This window comes from Antedon mediterranea, chromosome 1, assembly GCF_964355755.1.
Source record: "Antedon mediterranea chromosome 1, ecAntMedi1.1, whole genome shotgun sequence".
Taxonomy (NCBI): Eukaryota; Metazoa; Echinodermata; class Crinoidea; order Comatulida; family Antedonidae; genus Antedon; species Antedon mediterranea.
In genome coordinates, this window is record NC_092670.1 from 38,832,945 (window position 1) to 38,853,507 (window position 20,563).

At 33.2% G+C, this 20,563-nt stretch overlaps 2 protein-coding genes across 2 annotated transcripts in view; one reads left to right on the forward strand and one right to left on the reverse strand.

Annotated features, from left to right (window-relative positions):
• Window positions 1-20,563, forward strand: part of LOC140039194 (lipid droplet-associated hydrolase-like) — a 251,811-nt gene that overhangs the window by 50,135 nt on the left and 181,113 nt on the right. The gene's annotated exons all lie outside the window — the stretch shown is intronic.
• On the reverse strand, window positions 19-6,550 carry LOC140039307 (programmed cell death protein 6-like). Its single transcript, XM_072084915.1, has 5 exons — window positions 6,503-6,550; window positions 5,442-5,754; window positions 4,509-4,661; window positions 3,067-3,210; window positions 19-1,893 (listed from the first exon to the last, which is right to left on the reverse strand). The coding sequence occupies exons 1-5, from the start codon at window positions 6,542-6,544 to the stop codon at window positions 1,667-1,669; spliced, it is 879 nt and encodes a 292-aa protein (XP_071941016.1). The 5' UTR covers window positions 6,545-6,550; the 3' UTR covers window positions 19-1,666.

The window sequence follows — 20,563 nt, forward strand, 5'->3', positions numbered from 1 at the left end:
AAATACAACACCATTCCATAAATTTATAATTATCATGTATTATATGTATTGTAATATATTAAAATAACAGTAAACAAAAAAAGGAGGTCCAGTGTAATACTTTTGGCCTGTGTGCACTTGACGAATCCAGGATACCCCGGTGCACTGTGTCATGGACAAAATGTACCACAAATAATATTTGTTATACCACCTTATTAAAGGGATTTCTGCCTTGTATATGGTTTACTGGCATTTGTAAAAGAAGAAACAAAAAACAATTTGCATACTCAGTCCATTGGACTAGAATAAAGTAGTTTATTTCTATCCTTTTTGCCACGATAATGATAATCAAGTATTTGAAAATTATAATACATCTTATAAAATCATTAACATATACATATCAAAATTAAGTTTATTTAACAAGCATAGCCTACACCATTAAGCTCTGTCTACACTATCAAACTAGTTTGAAAAAATAAGTGCGATGTACTCAAATATGGTAGTGATATGTCCTAATATGATATGACATCATCCATATGGGCACTTTTTTTTTTCACATAAAGTTTGAAGTGTAGACAGAGAAAACACTATTCTACTAAGAACGCAACTAATAAATTACAATATCATAAATTTTCAGTACTTGACATTTCATTTTGTTCCTCAATTATTCATTTTTTGGAAAAAGACACATTTATTCACAAATAAATACTAAAACATCATTTCTATTATGCATAATAGCCATAATACACATTTTTGTTATTTTTTTAAATAATTTTTAATGGACTAATTATAGAGGGCGGCAGACATGATTTTATAAAAGAACAAAATCATTATTCAGTGCATGATTTAAATAAATTTAAACCATTTCTTTCTATTTCTATAACAATAAATCAGTATCAGGGAAATTCTGTCATGTGTGGTGCCTATATTATGTTAAGGTTAGGAAGGCATACAATACACACATCACATGTGATACATAAGTGACACTGTATCACAGAATGGTACTAGACAATTATAGATACACTACTGTACTGAGGATAAGAGCTAAAGAATGCAATAGCATCCTTAGGTTAAATCACTATCTGTAGCTATCTCTTCTCGACATGCTGTATGGAGTAAACAAATTATTTAAGAATCCACAGTATTATAAACAAATGTCAGTAAAGTGTGGATGTACTTGGAAGATTTATAAACAAAGTGAAATAAATGTTGATAACAGTTGCCAATTAAATTTGCGTTAATCCATCAATCATCCAATATTTAATTTTAAACATCCTTAATTTTCGTGCTCTCTTTATTTTCGCACTTTTTTCATAAAAAAAAATATACATACGAAAAGGAATGAATTTGATTTTCAATTATTAAGGCTGTAGAAATAAAATGTTACAATGCTTTCAACACACATTAATACAGTACTATGTTTTGTCTACTGTTTAATTTAACATGTTTCATTATCTTTAGTTGATGTGAAAAAATAGACTAGATTTATCAAACTACCTCACAGTCATTTGCCTGTTCCAAATCACCCCTCCATCCCAAATGGATCAATCCAATCCAATTTCCATAAATACAAAATTGCAATTTCTGTCTTCAAATATCATTATGATATATCAACCAACACATTTTAATACCTTCTCTGCTTTTGGTCTAATTTTCTTGGAAGAATTATTATCATTTTTTCAAATAATTATGGTCTGTTTAAAATCGTAAGTGACATGAAGTCTTCGTAATTGATTTGGATTGAACCGCTCATGTTACTATCTCGTTGCCGGAATGCGTCGGTTAACGATTTCATCATCACGCACGCTTGAATGAAGTCGTCCAGTTTAAGCGATTGCTTCGCAACGGTGTCAAACTTGACCACAATCAACTGCGAGAACTGTGGTGATAGACGATATCCCATGTCGGAAAATGCTATTAAAATTTTAAAATACAAACCATGAATAATAAAGTAATTAAAAAAATTGTAAAATAATTGAATTAGCAAAGACAAAGAAGTGTTTCTACTAAGAGAGTTGACTGTATAGAGTATCACGGTGTGACATCACAACGATAGAGGGCGCTGCATGATTGCTAGACAACGAAAAAATTCGTTCAGCGCTACTATGTTGATAAACAGTAAAGATCTGTATTTCTATCAAATTATGTATCTTAGCTTGATTTTTTTTAACTTAAACTGTAGTTGAAGAATAAATAGATTACCGTATTAAAAACAAATATTTAGTGATCTTTTGAAAATTTAGTTTGTTTTTATTGAAAATTATTAAGTTTTAAAATGACTACTTCAATAAGCCTATTCCAAACCATTGGTGATCTTGGAGTCAGGCAGGCTGAACGCATTTTTGATTGCGCTAGCAACCACGCAGCGCCACCTACCGTTGTGACGTCAGCACCGTGATACTCTATAGATGTGTTTATTGAATTAAATTTAAACAGAATAGTAAACCATTGAGGCTATCGGCATAGTCAACTGTGCAAGTACAGTTCCCAACAACATGGTCAACTGTGGCAATAGTCAATATGGTTAGTGTCACTTAGTACTGTGCATGAAATTAATTCTTTCCAATCGGCAAAATTAACCGCGTATATATGGTTGACTTTTCATTGGCATGGTTGACAGATAGCCACCTCCAAAGATTAATTAATTAATTTTGTATAAAAATGGTTGAAGTAAGCGGTTGGATAAAATCAAAATTGGTAAAGATGTATTGACCTTCTGAAAAAATATTCTTAAAACATTTTTTGTTGAATATGCCATTTTATTGTCACATAATAGTTATCCGTTTTGACCCAAAATTGGATCGGAAACAAAATTATTTACATGAAAAAACTGTAATTTAAAGCAAAAATAGTCAAATTGCCAGCCAATGGGTTCTTGGTTGAATTTAACCATTAATTTTGTCATTTTATAAGTGAAAACATTATTTTTTTCCATTTTTTGATGGAAATGATTAACTTTATTAAAACTTTACAAAATAACCTATTCAAAATCTGATTTCTTTAATCTTAATTTTTTCATGTTTTGTGGACAATACATCTTTAAGTATTAATGGTTGATTTCAATAGTGTAATCGTTGCTTATCTTACCTCTACTCAACTCGTTAGACTCGATACGTCCTGACCTATCTTGGTCGTATCGATCAAAGAAACCTTTCCAATCTTGTATGTACTTCCATAAAGCTCCAAACTCATTCACATCTATCGTACCGCTGTGGTCCTTATCGAATAAGCCTACAATAATAAATAAAGTAGGCGAAATGAATACTAAGTACTAATAATAATAACTTAGGTATTTGTATAGCGCCAGAATCAACTAAACCGAAGTAAAAATCAAAGGCGCTTATATTGGATGTTAAAAAGATGTGTTTTAAGTTCTTTAAAAAAAATAGCAATAGAAGTTGATTTAGTAAAATGACGAGGAAGAGAATTCCAAAGAGAAGCAGCAGAGAACATAAAAGACTTTTGTCCATAAGATTTGGTGTTAATTCTAGGAACAAGTAGATAGAATTAGTGTAAAAAACATGATATTTTTAGGGAAGATTTTCCTATACAAACTACAGTGGTTCTACAAACTCCTATTTTTAATTGGCTAGATTTTCCAATTTTAAATTAAAGGCCAATTTACACAGACGTGCGGTAACGATAAGCAGAGAAAAAATATGTAGCTTGTTCCACGTACAACCTCTATCTAACCACAGAAGAAACCGTTCGTCCGCTCTGCGTTGTGTGTAAATGGTCATAAGGAATAACATAGATTCTATATTTTTATTATTCGTTACCGCTCGTCTGTGTAAATTAGCCTTTTTTTAAGCTAAACTGCTAAGCAACAAATTAAATAAATATAATAATGTTAAGTTATACTGTATATCAGGAAAAATATTAAATATAAAATAAAAATACACACAACATTATATAAAACAATACAAATTCCATAAATATTATTAAGAATCTTATAATATAAAATGCAATTTTTAAATTACTGTATATATTTTATTCCTGTGTGATTTAAATTTGATGAAATCCTGTTTGTAAATTGCTTCAATACCACTATGTTTATTTAAAGATCAAACAACATATTGCAATCTACTTAAAGACTTCTCTACTAAGGATACAAAGGTCAGGTTTAATAATGCAAGTACTGTACAAAGGTCACATCCTAAATCTTATCACAGCACAGAGAATATTTTCATCTAAAGCTCTGACTACAATATCAAACTTTATGTTACAAACAAAGTGTGATGTGCCCAAATATGGTAGTGATATGCTTAAATATGGTAGTAATATGACATCATCATGTCCATATATGGGCACATCACTATTTTTGTCACATAAAGTTTCATAGTGTAGACATAGCTAATGTTCCCAAATATGGTAGTGATATAACATCATCATTTTTTGTCACATAAAGATTGATAGTGTAGACAGAGCTAATGGTCCCAAATATGGTAGTGACATGACGTCATCATGTCCATATATGGGCACATCACATTTTTTGTCACATCAAGTTTGATAGTGTGACAGAGACATACCTATCATTAATCTGCAAGTCTCAGCATTGAAATGACTCCAGTTCCCATTTGTCAAAGCTTGCTGTAACTCTTTTGCTGTGACCTTGCCTGACCTATCAGCATCAACTGCTACAAACCAAGAGTAGACTGTAGGGTCCATCCCAGGTGGACATCCTGCAACAAAATAAAAACAATATTAAATACAACTCATGAGGATTCAACAAAATCTAAGCTACTGATACTATATTGTGTTTGTTATTATTTATTTATACCGAGTGACTTCTTCAGTTAAGAGGGCCCAGTTATGATCAGTAGCTGTGATGTACTAGTACACCGAGGTAACGCCCTACTTGTCTCGAAAGATGTACTAGGTTCTTTAAAGTGCACATGAGCTAGATGTGTAGACTGGACCTAAGGTTTATAGTCTTTATCCTAGAAGACTCGTTCTACAACCAGAACCATAGGGCGAGTGAGCTATACATGGTAACAGGTTTATACATAGAGTATCACGGTGTGACGTCACACTGATAGAGAGCGCTGCATGGTTGCTAGCCAACCAAAAAATGCGTTCAACGATAATATGTTGATAAACTGTAAAGATCTGTATTTCTATCAAATTTTGTATCTTAGCTTGATTTTGTTTAACTTAAACTGTAGTTGAAGAATAAATAGATTATTAAAAACAAATATTTAGTAATCTTTTGAAATTTTAGTTTGTTTTTATTGAAAATTATTATGTTTTAAATGACTACTTCAATAAGCCTATTCCAAACCATTGGTGACCTTGGAGTCACTCAGGCAGGTTGAACGCATATTTGGTTGTGCTAGCAACCACGTAGCGCCACCCACTGTCGTGACGTCAGCACTGTGATTACTCTATAGCATCTCAGTATCAGCCAGTGAGGCCTACGACAACGAAAGTCTACTTCATCCTAAATCGTGAGGAGTGCATACCTCCTTGTCCTCCATAAGGTGCACCACCAAATGACTGACCTCCAGGTGCACCAAACCTAGCAGGGGGTTGCCCTCCATAGCCTGCTGGTGGCTGACCCCCATATCCTGTTGGAGGTTGTCCACCATAACCAGCAGGTGGTTGACCTCCATACCCGGCAGGTGGTTGACCTCCGTAACCTTGTGGTTGTTGCCCATATCCTCCTGGAGCGCCTTGTGGTGGTGGTTGTCGATATCCACCAGGCGGTGGTTGTTGCCCATAAGCTGGTGCTCTTCCTGCAGGAGCATACCCAGTTTGTTGTTGCCCATAAGGATTCTAAAGGAAGGGAAAAACTAGTAAAGTTATCTTATTAATTAGCATAATAATTCCTCAAATTATATAATGTGCAATTATTTCCTTGCGCAATTTATTTGAATCAAAATACTCAATTCAAATTGCAGAAAAAATTTCAAAATGACCAAAGTATTTTCAGTATATTTGACAAAACCGAAAAATTTACTGAAAAAAACTTTAAGGGAAATAGTGATCCTCTCGCCACAATTTCAAATTGCGCATAAATAAAATCATTTAAATTATACTGTACTTTAAACTTAGGCCTGGATAGGTTGGATAGCATGGAGTAAAGCATGGTTATAGTACTGCTAAATAACAATTAATTATTTAATTTTAATATATATATATGCCTGGGCCTAATAATAATATTAATAAATTAAATATTAAATAATAATATATGAAACTGTGCGTGACATAAAGTAAATCAGATATCCAAAATAGACGAGCATGATACCGTAATCGAAGGCCTAAGTATGCTAGGCCTAAATTTCGATGGCTGGCGCAAGTGTTGTGTTGGTGGAGAGGCAGGGGGCAAACGTCGTGTGAAAACAAGATAAAGAAAGGCGAGAGTGACAAGAAGAGGGCTAACTTATTTCGAGACAAAACGGTATATAGTTTTTGTTAAAATAAATGGAGGCATTCGAAACAAATGCTATAATCTAATGAAAAAAACTTTAGAATTAATGTATATACGATAATACTACGAATATTCGGTAATTATCTATTTTACCTGAGGAGGTGGAGCTCCGCCTTGCGGATAATTATACGCCATGTTGTTTTGTAATTGTAACAGCACATTTGCCCAATTCTAATAAACGTTGCCAGATAAATTATTAAGCGTTTAGTACGTTATACGCGACGAAGCCGTAAAGTGGAACGGTTTGACGTCATCATAATACGTAACGTTAAACTGCTTGCGGAATCATTTATAATGAATTTGTCAATTTGTCTTGAATGGCATTGGTCATATATGCGCATATCATTCATATCATTTGAAGTTTTTGTTAAGTTGAATATTATTAATTTGAGGAGAAGAAAACACATTTTCAAAGTGTGTTTATTGGACTACTTCCATATTAGATGACAAATTTCGTTTTTGTAAAAGCACAAGTTAACGGAGTACTTACTCGAACGTTTCGATCTCTATCAGAGATCCTTCTCAACTGACTGCGGAGTGTTAATGCAGCTTGGTCATTCTTGACGTCATCTGTTGATGACGTTGTACGCCTCCGGTTGTAGGTTGGAGGTTGTGCGGGGCTCGGCCAGGTGATGTGTCTATCAAATCATTGTACAAATGCGAGAGTTCGTGGGCTCCAGTGTCCCGGTTCATGGTCTTCTCTTTATTTCTCCTTATATGTAATGATTCTCTAATCTGTCTGTCTTTGCGTTTAGGCTCTTTGGTTAAGATGGTAGCCTCCCAGTTCGGTACATGATTGTGTTTTATGACATGTTCTGTAATGGCAGATTTGTGTATGATCGAAGATGTGGATGTTCTGGAGGCCCTAGTCATTACTCCCCCCGTGTTTGTTGTAACATCTTTTTTGTGATCATTAATTCGTGTTTGTAATGCCCTCCCTGTTTCCCCAATGTAAACTTGTGGACAGTTGCGGCAGGTGACTTCGTAGATTACTCCACATGTATCCATCTTCTCGATTTTATCTTTTGGGTGGACGAGGCTATTCTTGATTTTATTTTGGGGTAGGAAATAGGTTCCGACATTGTGATAGGAGAGAGTGCGTCGTATTCTTTCTGCCATTCCTTTTACATAGGGGATTCCTATGCTACCTCGCATCTTGATCTTTTCCTTCTGTGGTTCGTGTCCTTTGTTCTTTTTTCTTTTTCGGTTTTCCATAACTCTCTGGAAGGACCACTCTGGATACTGGCAGTTGTGTAACGCTTTCTTGATGTTATCCATCTACTTCCATATTGGAATCACATTAACATAAGTAGGCTAAAGGGAAGCATGTTGATTAGAATTGATCATCTTCAAAAACTATCGGAAATACCACCGGCTTGTAAAATAGGCATGTATTTAAAAGAGGCACTTTTCCAGATCCAGTTGCAGTACATACATGGAAAAAAAAATTTTCTCGGTCATGAGCCCGGTCATGAGTCTAAGTAAGGCCTATCCCAAAATTTGAATCAGCATGACGTGGTGATATAGGAGACCATATTCATTGAGAATCAAAACCACTATAGCAACAAGTATCTGTGTAACAAAATTAGGCCTATACGTCACCCGTGGAGGTCACACATCTTGCAGTTGAAATCAACAATCTTCAATTACTTATGAGTAAAAGTTCTGTCTACACTATAAAAAGTGTGATGTGCCAAAATATGGTAGTGATATCTAAATAATTAGCATATGATATGACGTCATCGTGTCCATATATAGGCACATCACATTTTTTGTCACATTATTGCATAGTGTAGACAGAGCTTTAGTTTATAATATTATAGTTGATTAAAAAATGTACGATCGGCGGACGAGACAGTGTAATGAATGAATGAATGAATGATAGGCTTACTGTATGATGAAAGGATCACCATGGAGATGAATGATGATGGTGGATCCGGTGTTGGATGGAGAACAATCTATTTTAAGTGTTCCCATGGAACCGCTCTTCCGTCGATCCTCTGATAACTCAGCACCATTTCCAGGATAAAATTCAGTCATATGACGTGAAAAGTCTTTTGTACGAGAAATTAAAACTGTCACGAAATAAAAAACACATCGTAAATCATATTAAATTCAATTAATGTACAATTTTATTTTACTTGTACAAATAATGTTTCACTTGTTACAAAAATATTTAATATGATTATGTGTAGGTCTAAATAGTATTTTTGTTCGTGAAAAGGCTGTTTTTCATTAGGGAATGAAATATAATATGCGAATAGTATAGTAGAGGTCTTTATTTGCTTCTGAGATATAAATTTGGCAATTATTACCATATGACGCCTTGCCGTTTACATGGACGTATGTTAATATTGGTGGTTGTGGTTAACACGGCCATTTTAAGTTCATTATAAAGACCACATCGGATACTTTTTATTAATTTAGTCATTGTGTAAATTTCTCCTTGAGGGTGAACAACTGTTCGGTATCTAATGCTCTGTCTACACTATCAAACTGGTTTGATTTTACCAAAAAAGTGTGATGTGCCCAAATATGGTAGTAATGACATCAGCGTGACCATATGGGCACATCACATTTTTTGTTACATAAAGTTTGATAGTAGACAGAACTTTCAATATCGTATGTGCGGTATATCAAAGTGTGATGTTTTATCATTGACATTGTATTGTACAAAATGATTTAGCAAATTATTGTATTGATATCATATTACAATACCAATATCGAAACTCATTCAGAGAGCCGACAAGCAAACCGTGTACACTGGTAATAAAAGGCAATGCCACTGACCTATTAAATATAAACGCCCGTTCTTAAGCTCTGTCTACACTATCAAACTTAGTTTGACAACAAAAGTGTGATATGCCCAAATATGGTAGTGATATGCTCAAATATGGTAATCATCATGTCCATGCGTTTCACATTTATAAAAAGTTTTATAGTGAAAGGGATTAGAATATGTCACGGCATTTGTTTGTTTTGTAGTATTTAAATTTTAATATACGACTGTAAAATTTAATTTAAATTACCAAGTTTTACTCATTGGTGAGATAATCCCGTAGGTTCAATGGTTCAGTTTATATCTTTATCTTGTTTTAAGTAGATCGAAAGTCGTAACAACTTGCTATAATATGATATTATTTACTCTTGGGGTCCTTCAAGCCATATTTTAATCCCTCAAATCGTATCGAGAATGTGTAGAAGCTGAGAAGCCAAGTTTTCCGTAACGTCAACAGCTCTTCTGCTTAGCTCTAATTTTGGCTATAGTCCAGATAAGACTTACTGACGAACAAGTGTCGTTATATACAGGTTAACCGCTAACAGGTTAGGTGCTAAGGTTAAAAGAAGATTGTAAACATGGAAATGATGCAGCCATCGTCAGAGCATATTGTTATTATATCAATAATCAATAATAATAATAATCACTAATAATAATAATCAATAATAATAATTATCAATAATAATAACAATCAATAATAATAATAATCAATAATAATAACAATCAATATTAATAATAATCAATAATAATAGGGGCCTAATAATCAATAATAATAATAATCAATAATAATAATAATAATCAATAATAATAATAATCAATAATAATAATAATAGAGAGATGCCTCTTGAATAGGAATAGGAATTGGTCGTGGTGTGAAATATGTATTTTTCTCCAATTCAGTTGACGCGTTACGCAATGTGTTGGGTTACTGATCGTGAGATCGTGGTTCGAATCCAACTCATTGCTTGCATCCTTAGACAAGACACTTACATTTGCCTCCCCACCCAGGTGTATAAATACCGATACCGGTTTGATCAAGACACAACTTTGCGCTGATTACTAGCTGCATTATTATGGGAGTATGTTTCCATACGTGTTTGATCCAAAAAATTACTGGGCCAATAATGTGCAGCTACATGCGCATAAGAATAAACTATATATTTCAATTCATAGCAAAGGAAGTTTGCCCTAAATAGGGATGTTCCACCGGTATCAGAGAAACGAAACAAATAGTTATCAATTTATAGAATTGTTACTTTAACGACTGTGTAACAGAGAATTGTGGTTAAGGGTATCTGAACATGTGTTCGTGTGATCTGTAAATCCGGAATTAAAATATTTGTTTATTCACGGAATCTTTAGTGATTTTATTTGTGTTTTTAAATAGTGGTTAATAATGCGGTAAAATGTATTGTTTACATAAAATAGTTGTAAACGTAGGCCTATGTTTAGACCAATTTCTAAGCTTTGAAAATGTCTTGGGTCGATGCTTTCACAATATTGTTGATTAATTCGTCATTTAGACAAATTATACTTTTAACTCTCGACAATATCATATTTTGTATGATATTTAGAGAACCCCTATTAAGAGGCACTTCGAGACTCGACAAAGTGTCCTCAATATTAAGGGTCGATCCATTGACAGTAAACATGCCTATTTCCCATTCGTGTTCACATGAAAGTGTCCTAATAGAGGGGTTTACGTGTATATTTCAATAAATGGAGGGGTTTACGTGTATATTTCAATAAAGGATTGAATCATATTCCATATTATAACAGCTTACATGTAGCATTATACATTATGATTATTATTATTGTAGATATTGTAACCATAATTATTATTTTTCTAGCGCAAGGTCTTCGAGCTTTCATTTTTGTGTAGCCAGGATTTGATGTTATAGAAGGATTAAATAGCGGTTGCCTTGTAGTCGTGTCGCGCATTAAAATATTGTTATGGAAAATAATATCGACTGCAATAATAAAAATAAATTTTACAGCACAGAAATCGATTAGCGTATTGTTGGTATAAGTACAGTATAAGAAGGTAACAAACAATGGCCTGGTTATTGTACGATTTTGATTAAGGACATCATGAATGCATCATATTATATGGTAATGATTTCGACTATGAGTATTATGATGATGACGTGACGACGAGAGGTTGATGACGAAATATGATGATGACGATAAGGACAATGATACCGATAAAGATTATAACGACAACGATAAGAATGGTGACGACGACGAATAATGATGACGATAAAGATTATGACAACAACGATAAGAATGGTGACGACGTCGATAAGGAATAATGACGATAAAGATTATGACGATATTATGATGTCGATGATAAGGACGACAATGAAAGAATGGTGGAGGACGACGTTAAGAAATAATGATGATGATGATTATGACGACGACGATGAGATGACGACGACGATAAGAATGATGACAACGACGTTAGGACAATGATAACGATAAGGATTATGACGAAGGCGATGAAATAATGATGACGATAAGGATTATGATGATGACGATATGATTGTGACGACGACGATCAGGAAGAATGATGATAAGAATTGTGAAGACGACAATAAAGAATGGTGACCACGATCAGAATGACGATGATAAGAATTGTGAAGACGACAATAAAGAATGGTGACCACGATCAGAAAGACGATAAGAATTGTGAAGACGACAATAAAGAATGGTGACCACGATCAGGATGACGATGATAAGAATTGTGAAGACGACAATAAAGAATGGTGACCACGATCAGGAAGAATGATGATTGGTACGAACCGACGCTAGTACGACGACTGATTGCTGAGTTTGTTTATATATTGTTATTATTAGTGTTGAACTTCATTATAGTAATTGCTACTCTCACTTATTATAAACCGTTTAAGCAGCCTGCATAGCGGCTGGCAAGCGGAATGCATAAACTCGTTAATTGGATCTCAGACCTCTTATCACATTGCCGAAAGCGACCTAGCTTAGCAGCACTAGCAAACAAGTTCAAAAACAAAATAATGTTCGCACGAAGAACAATTCAGTTGTGATAAAAGCATAAATGAGCAATATTTCGTCTGCAAATCGCGCGATAAACATAACGTAATGACTTATATAGGCTGCCTACAATATTGATCATTTTGTATAAAACCTGACAAGAGTCAATGTTTATGCGGGTTTTGTAATTTATGTTCACAAAGTTTTTAAATGCAAAAACTTTGTTAAAATACCGTATATGTTATGTTTGGTTAAAATTATGTCCATTTTTTAATAGATATTTCTAATTAATTTCATTGACATTAACCACATGAAATCCACCAGAGGTGGTACGTTGAAACAATGTGTTCGGTGTATAGAGGATAGGAAGGAAACGTTTATTTACAAAACAATTTTCTCAGCAGATTAAAATCAATGCCCAAGGCATCTTCAAAAAGTGATTAAGGTAGAATATACTAGACACAATTCATCAGGACCAGAGCACCTTCTCACTAACTTTTAAGAATAAACTTGGTTTCCACTAGAGACGTAACGCAAAAACGTAGACGCAACGCAAGCGTGTTGACCAAATGAAAATCGACAGTTCAAATAATCCATCGCTTGGGATTGGTCAAACGTAACGCAAGGACGTAAACGCAACGCAAGCGTTTTAAACAATGACAAGCGAAGTTATAGACAGTTAGCAATCATAAGCGAATAAGCCATCGCTTGTGATTGGTCAATTCACTTACGTTGCGTTACGTCCTTGTGTTGCGTCGCTAGTGGGAACCACGCTGTACGTTGCGTTACGTCCTTGTGTTGCGTCGCTAGTGGGAACCACGCTGTACGTTGCGTTACGTCCTTGTGCTGCGTCTCTAGTGGGAACCAAGCATTAGTAAGTAGTGTATACTCTCGTGTTCCTTTGGGACATTGTTATTTGTTCTCCTTTGAATTTTATTGTTTGTTTTGTAGTCACTCATCTAGTTGTTAGTATTGAATCTCGTCTAACAATCTGACTAAATAATACCGTTCATAACAAATAGGCCTACGCGTTCGTCAGAATGTCTTTTGCTTGGAGACAGAATACAGAATATTTATTGGCCAAAAAAGGAAATTCGTTTTGTTGGCAAGCTTAAACAATAATATAAAAAAGTGATGAATACAAAAATACAAGTGTAAAATATAACATATTAAAATACGAATATAGGCCTACATCCAACATACACAAATATAAAAATCACTCGTTTTCTGCTTGTTAATTTTTTTGTTGTCAAAACAATAATAAAAATTGATGTAATAGTATAGCCGGCCCTGTGTGTAGAGGCATCAGGCATAGAGATATGATAGTTCAGTTATAATGTCTCTATGGTGTTAGGTAGGTTTAGTAGGCTTCTGTTGTGTTTTGCCAACAAGGAAAATAATACTGTACAATAAGTTGAAATTCAACATTGTTGGTGGTAAGTATATACAGAGGAAATTTATTGTCGGATTGCCGGAATTTGGGTTCATTAAACAGGATGGATCCATACTATTCAATTGCTATTGTGTGAACATCCCTCTACACAAGTACGGCACGATACCAACGTATCTATTCACAATCGAATCAACAACTGTCTTTCTCATGGCATGGCATACACGTATACAACTACTCTTGCCCAACAAGTCTGTAGTTTTCGATTTTTTGTCTGAATGAGCTCAATAATAATTATAACTTGGATTGACGCTTCTGCAACAGCGGCACAAACCAAATGGTAGTGCATCCTAACTAAATATAAACATTACTTATTATAATAAAATATAATTATATATAAAAAATATAAATACTGTATATTTATTATACGTATGAAACGCCATGTGCCAAAATATTTTAAAAAATAAATAAATTTCAGTCTCGAACCTAGACTTATAGGATACAACAAGTATTTCTAACCGTGGGTGGTGGGAAGTGCCGTATTGCTCAAAAAACGATAATTTTTCTATGGAATAAACATGGATTACCACGAAAAATGTTGATTACCAGTAGGGAGGTCCTACCATATGTGGTTTTACATTGGAGGAGAAGCTGGTAGTGTATCAATAACACGAATCACCATGATCGATAATACTACAAGTAATTGCACATAATTGGAATAAATTGTGAATACGAGTATGGCACGCCACTCATTTTTCGCATGATGGCCGAAACTTTATAGAAATAGCGTTAAACCGGTAAAAATTGCACTGATTGTTATTAATACGTTAATAATATACCATTTGTTATAGTTCACAATGCGAATAAAGCATCCTTTCACTCATATTTTAATGGGCTTTATGAAAATCATAATTAAACAAACATTGTTTTGTGCTTAAAAATGCGATCATATTATCGAAAGAGAGATTAGAATACTGGTGGCAAAAAATAGTTATCTCCTGGTAACTTAAAAAAAATATCTGTATGTGAAAAAAATGTCGTATCACTACCATATTTGGGGATATCACTACCATATTTGGGTACATCAGAGCTTTAGTCACGCTACTATCAAACTTTACCGTACGTGACAACAGAATGTGATGTCCCATATATGGACACGATAATGTCATATAACTACCATATTTGAGAATATCACACTTTTTGTTGTCGAACTAGTTTGATAGTGTAGACAGATCTTTACATATCACACAATGGGTATTAGGTATGTACTATGTACTTGGAATTTGATTGCCTTTAATTTTACGTGGAATATCAGCATTGCAGGCGCGCCAATTGTTCATAATCTAATAATCTTTTTATGATACAATTATTACAACACGGCATTTCAACGTGTGGAGTTATTAAACAATGGGATGAACTATCAACTATTGACTTCTTCGGTGTAATATTGTATAATAAAACTTATACAATATAATATAGATAAGGTCATGCATTCAAATTATAATATGCTTCAAATAATAATTCGTTTTCCTGAATTTGTTCATTGTTATTCAATAGATCACATCAGCTAAATTCTCAATACTATTGTATACTACTTTTGAGTCTATTACAAATTTCTTCAGTGTTCTCTCGAAGCAGGGTTTTCCAGTAAGATTTGCCGATTTAAAGTGGCTCCAACTGGTATTCAAAATGGAGTAAGACAATTATACTTATCTATTAGTGGCAGGTTAGGCCTTGCCATTTTTAGGTTTGTTGGGGTTTAGCATACATAAGAACACTGCAAATTGATGTGCCCAAATATGGTAGTGATATGCTCAAATATGGTAGTGATATGACATCATCATGTCCAAATTTGGGCACATCACATTTTTTTTGTCACATAAAGCTTGATAGTGTAGACAGAGCTACGGTACCAGGGAAGAGTAAGTATTAATATTACTCAGTCCTGGGTCCACCCACAATGGAGGATATCCTTCACACAATTCACTAATAAGATTATTAAAATGCTGACGTAACGGCATCCTACACAAGAAACGTATTCTCTTCTTTTTGACAACAAAATAAAGAACATTTCACACTGATTTTTCACAGTTCAATTATAATTATTTCTATCTTAATTAATAAATAGAAATACAATATGATCGCTAAGCAATTACAAAGTGCAAATTTAGATACATTTTATGATTTTTACATCTCACAAAAATATATTCTCATATACAATCATCTTAATTCCTGTACATATGTGTTTATATTATACTTTTACTGTTAATCATCCTAGAGGAAACATTTAGATCAACCAACAAGTTATAGTCCTGTTCACACTACTGGTACATGACTGGTAGAGTATACCAATCATTTAGACTCTGTTCACACTACAGTACATTTACAATTTTAATTTTTGCACTACTGTACTTTATTTTGAATACTGTAATATTTGGGCACATCACACTTTTTTTGTCAAACTAGTTTGATAGTGTAGACAGAGCTTAATAGGTACAACCATTATGTTTTTGTTATTTCTCAAAACATGCAGCAATGATTTACTGTATTTTATTAATCATCAGATGATCAGCAAATTTATTTGTTAAAAATACAGATTTATTTAAAGATAACAGGTGGTAGGCAGTAAGAACAATTACAATAAAATATTTCAAATATAAAAAGTCTTTGAATTATCTTTGAAACTCTGAATTATAGTACAGTAAATACAAATGCATTAACATTATAAGAACACCTATGGTTTTAGAATACACTATTGTAAAAGTAAACTTTTCTTTTGAACATCAAAATGTGATGGTTGAATGACATGACAATTATTTTTTTCATTAAAAAATTTAATTTAACTTTTTCACTAAAAACTGATTTACAAGGCACTTTGAATCTTTGTTTTACAGTTAAATTTACCATTAATTGGTCTGCATAGAAAATTTAATTTCAATCACGGCAAACTATGAAAATGTATTAACGCAAATTGTCAAATATGTGTGACTGTCTTACTTCCTAAAATATTACAAATCACATTAAAGGTGTTCACATATTCCTAAATGTTTAACATTAATGTTTTTCAAATTAACTATGTTATTTCAAAACAGAGTTTGCATTAATTAAAATCTTAACTATTCACTTAAAGATTGACCAATCAAAATGACAATTGTGGTTAAAGTGGGTGACATTTCATAGAATTGATGAGTCATTAATGACATTAGTGTTTTAATTACAATCACTATACTGTCATCTGTAAAGCTATGTCTACACTATCAAAACAAATGTGTTGTGCCCACATTTGGTAGTGATGACATCATCATGTCCATGGGCACACAACATTTTTTTTTTGCGCCACATAAAGTTTGATAGTGTTGACAGAGCTTTAGTCACATGGATTGTAAACTGGACAATACTATCATTGTTATCAATGTCAATAATGAATCATGTTACAGTACACAGTATAGCATACTGTACAGTACATTAATGAATCATGTTACAGTATACTGTACAGTACAAAGCAGTAAATTAATGAATCATGTTACAGTATACTGTACAGTACAAAGCAGTATATTAATGAATCATGTTACAGTATACTGTACAGTACAAAGCAGTAAATTAATGAATCATGTTACAGTATACTGTACAGTACAAAGCAGTACTTTAATGAATCATGTTACAGTACACAGTATAATTGTACACAGTATAAAGCCGTACATTAATAAATCATGTTACAGTACACAATATACTGTACAGTACAAAGCCGTACATTAATGAATCATGTTACATTATACTGTTACACAGTACAAAGCAGTACTTTAATGAATCATGTTACATTATACTGTTACACAGTACAAAGCAGTACTTTAATGAATCATGTTACAATACATAGTATAATTGTAAACAGTATAAAGCCGTACATTAATAAATCACAGTACACAGTATACTGTACAGTACAAAGCAGTACATTAATGAATCAATCATGTTACAGTACACAGTATAGCATATGATATTGTACAGTACAAGGTATAGCATTCAGTACAAAGCAGTTCAAGATATTAATCTACTGTGTACTGCACCTTAAAAACTTAATTGTTATCAGTTACATGTTTCACATGACATCATGTTTCTCCTTACACTACCACAAGAACTTGTTACAATTATCATCACTGTTATCAATTATAAACTAGACATGTCAGTGAATCCAAATACCACAATGTAATATTAACTACAGCAGGTTATTCACCCAAACCACACCTTCATCTAATCTTAGACAGACAACATATTAATGGTTGAACCTAGAGGTTAACCAGAGATTTAATGGTTAATCAACCCATCAAATTTTACCTTACAAGTTGCTATATTTGCAAGCGCTTGTTTGTAGATTTAAACACAGTCAAACTTATGTGACAAAAATGTAATGTGCCCATTTATTGACATGATGATGTCATATCACTACCGTATTTGGGAAAATCACACTTTTTTTTGTAGACAGAGCTTTAAAGACACTTTACCTAGGTTTTTTTTAAATCTAATTTAAGTTCACAAACCCACTGCATTTTATGTAAAATTAAATACTATATGGACTGTATTCAGATAATCTTTAAGCTGTTAAAAATACGTCAATATAGCTAGGATACGACCATTCATACATTACCGTTGAAATCTATCAGTACTATCGCTGTTACAGTGGGTAGGCCTAAAAAAAATCATGAGTAAATACAGTAGACTAGGCCTAAAGCTCTGTGTACACGAGGATATTGTACTGTATTTTTTATCGTAATTAACTATAAAACATACAAGGAATGACATGGTTTAAATATTTTTAAAGTAAATGCAGTATTTTTAAAAAACGTCAAAAAATGCAGGAAAAGTGTCTTTAAGTTGAACATTGTGTGATCTGTAAATTATCTTAAGCTCTGTGTACACTATCAAACAAGTTTAACAAAAAATGTGTGATGTACCCAAATATGGTAGTGATATGCACACATGTACATATATGGACACACCACATTTTTTTGTCATATAAAGTTTGGTAGTGTAGACAATTTTGATAAAGCCCAGTGAATACATACTACTGTATTAATAGTATTGTACATTTACTTTGACAATTCAGTGCATACAAATCTACATAATGTTATGATAATCATAAAATGTGTTTTTAATCAAGGCATTTGTGTTTGTTGGCAGTGGTATCATAAACAAACTGTACATATGTATATATTCATTTAAAGCTACTGTATTTTATAGTTTATATTGGAATGCTTTCATTGGATACCATTTTCGCCACCAACTTTGATTTACAATGGAAATAATTAAGAATTAACTTTATTTTTATTTTTATACAAAATACTGTGTATTGATAAGTTTTAAATGAACAACAACATTAATAAAAATTCTATTACAACTTTTTATACACAATATGAATGTGTAAAAACTAAAACTTGTAAAAAATTTCTTAAATTAATAAAGTTCTTAAAACTAAATATAGTTGAATTACCATGAATTAACATTTGTAACAGGGTCTGTAACTAAAAACACATTTTTAAATTAAGTTTTTAATATGTTGTACCAACTCAATAAAATAAACTTACTGTAGACTTAAAGGAGACCAAAGTGTATTTATAAGGTCGTCTCTCTAACCCCAGAGCACATTTCTGAAAACACTACTGTACTACAGCATTCTGTATGTTAGAGAATCTAACAGATGCCTAGGTTAGTGTTTGCCATCATTTTATTCCTATGATGTCTGAGCGCATGAATCAAAGTATTGCACCTGGTGGGTAGAATTCAACTGCACAGACATTTGGTCATTCTTTTTGTCATAGATTAATAGTACTGATATAAATGCATACAAACTTCACATTTCTCTGTCAAAATCTATCGGGTATAATTGACAGAGAAAAAGAAGGGGGGGGGGGGGGCGTTAATATCAATCTGGTTTAAATTCCATGTTTCTTTGCCAAAATCTTTCAGGTATAATGGAGAGAAAAAAAAAGGGGTGTTCACAACAATCTGGTTTAAATTCCTTCTTTCTTTGCCAAAATCTATCAGGTACTGTATAATGGAGAGATAAAAAAGGGGGCACATCAATGTCTTAAATTCCATAATGTAAACACATGTTTGTACAGACTATCTTCAACTGGTCAATGGACCAAATTTGGTGTTGGTTTGAACACAGCTTTAACAGGATGATTCATTAAACATTATCCTAGCAATAACTGCATCATCATCCTCCTCCTCCTCATTGTCAATCTCATCTATCATTGGTATAACTAAATCTCCCCCGGTAAAACTTGTATTAGCGCCAACCACTGGAACATCCAGTTTGTTATCGTTTGATATCGATTCTCCGTTTGGTTGTTGCGGATTTACAATAAAATCAATTCCAGATGCACGCAGTAAAGGTTTTTGCGAACAATTTGACGGGCTTAATTTTAAACGTCCTCGGCCCGGTGACAGCACAGCTTCATCTACATTGTTAGCAGTCTTTGTATGTCGACGTCGTTTACAGAAATAACAAATTAAAAAAATAAATAAAATAAGTAGTATTATCACAAGTCCTATTATTAATCCAAATATCTTCGCGTCAGGTAAATTTCCAGTAACCGTATCAACGTTCTTAGTAAATGATGTACTAGGTGGATTGCTACTAGCAGTGCCACTAATAATACTAGGAAATTTTGATGTAGGCTTTGGTGGGATTGGTGGTAGGCTCGCACTAAATTTCGGTGGTGGTTCAGAACATGTACATTTTAGCCCACTTCTACCTACATCCCAACAATGCTGCGGTCGTTGTAGAGACATTATAAATTCTTTAAATGCGATGATTTCAAATATAGGTAATCAAAATAATGGTTTCAGCTTGTAGCACATCAAAATTGACTTAAAAAACACTTTTTATGATGAAAAACTTTATCCTCTCCAGGCCCTAGTTAGGGCTATCTATCATACATATCCTAGGCCTATCTATGCATAAAAACAACCACAAACA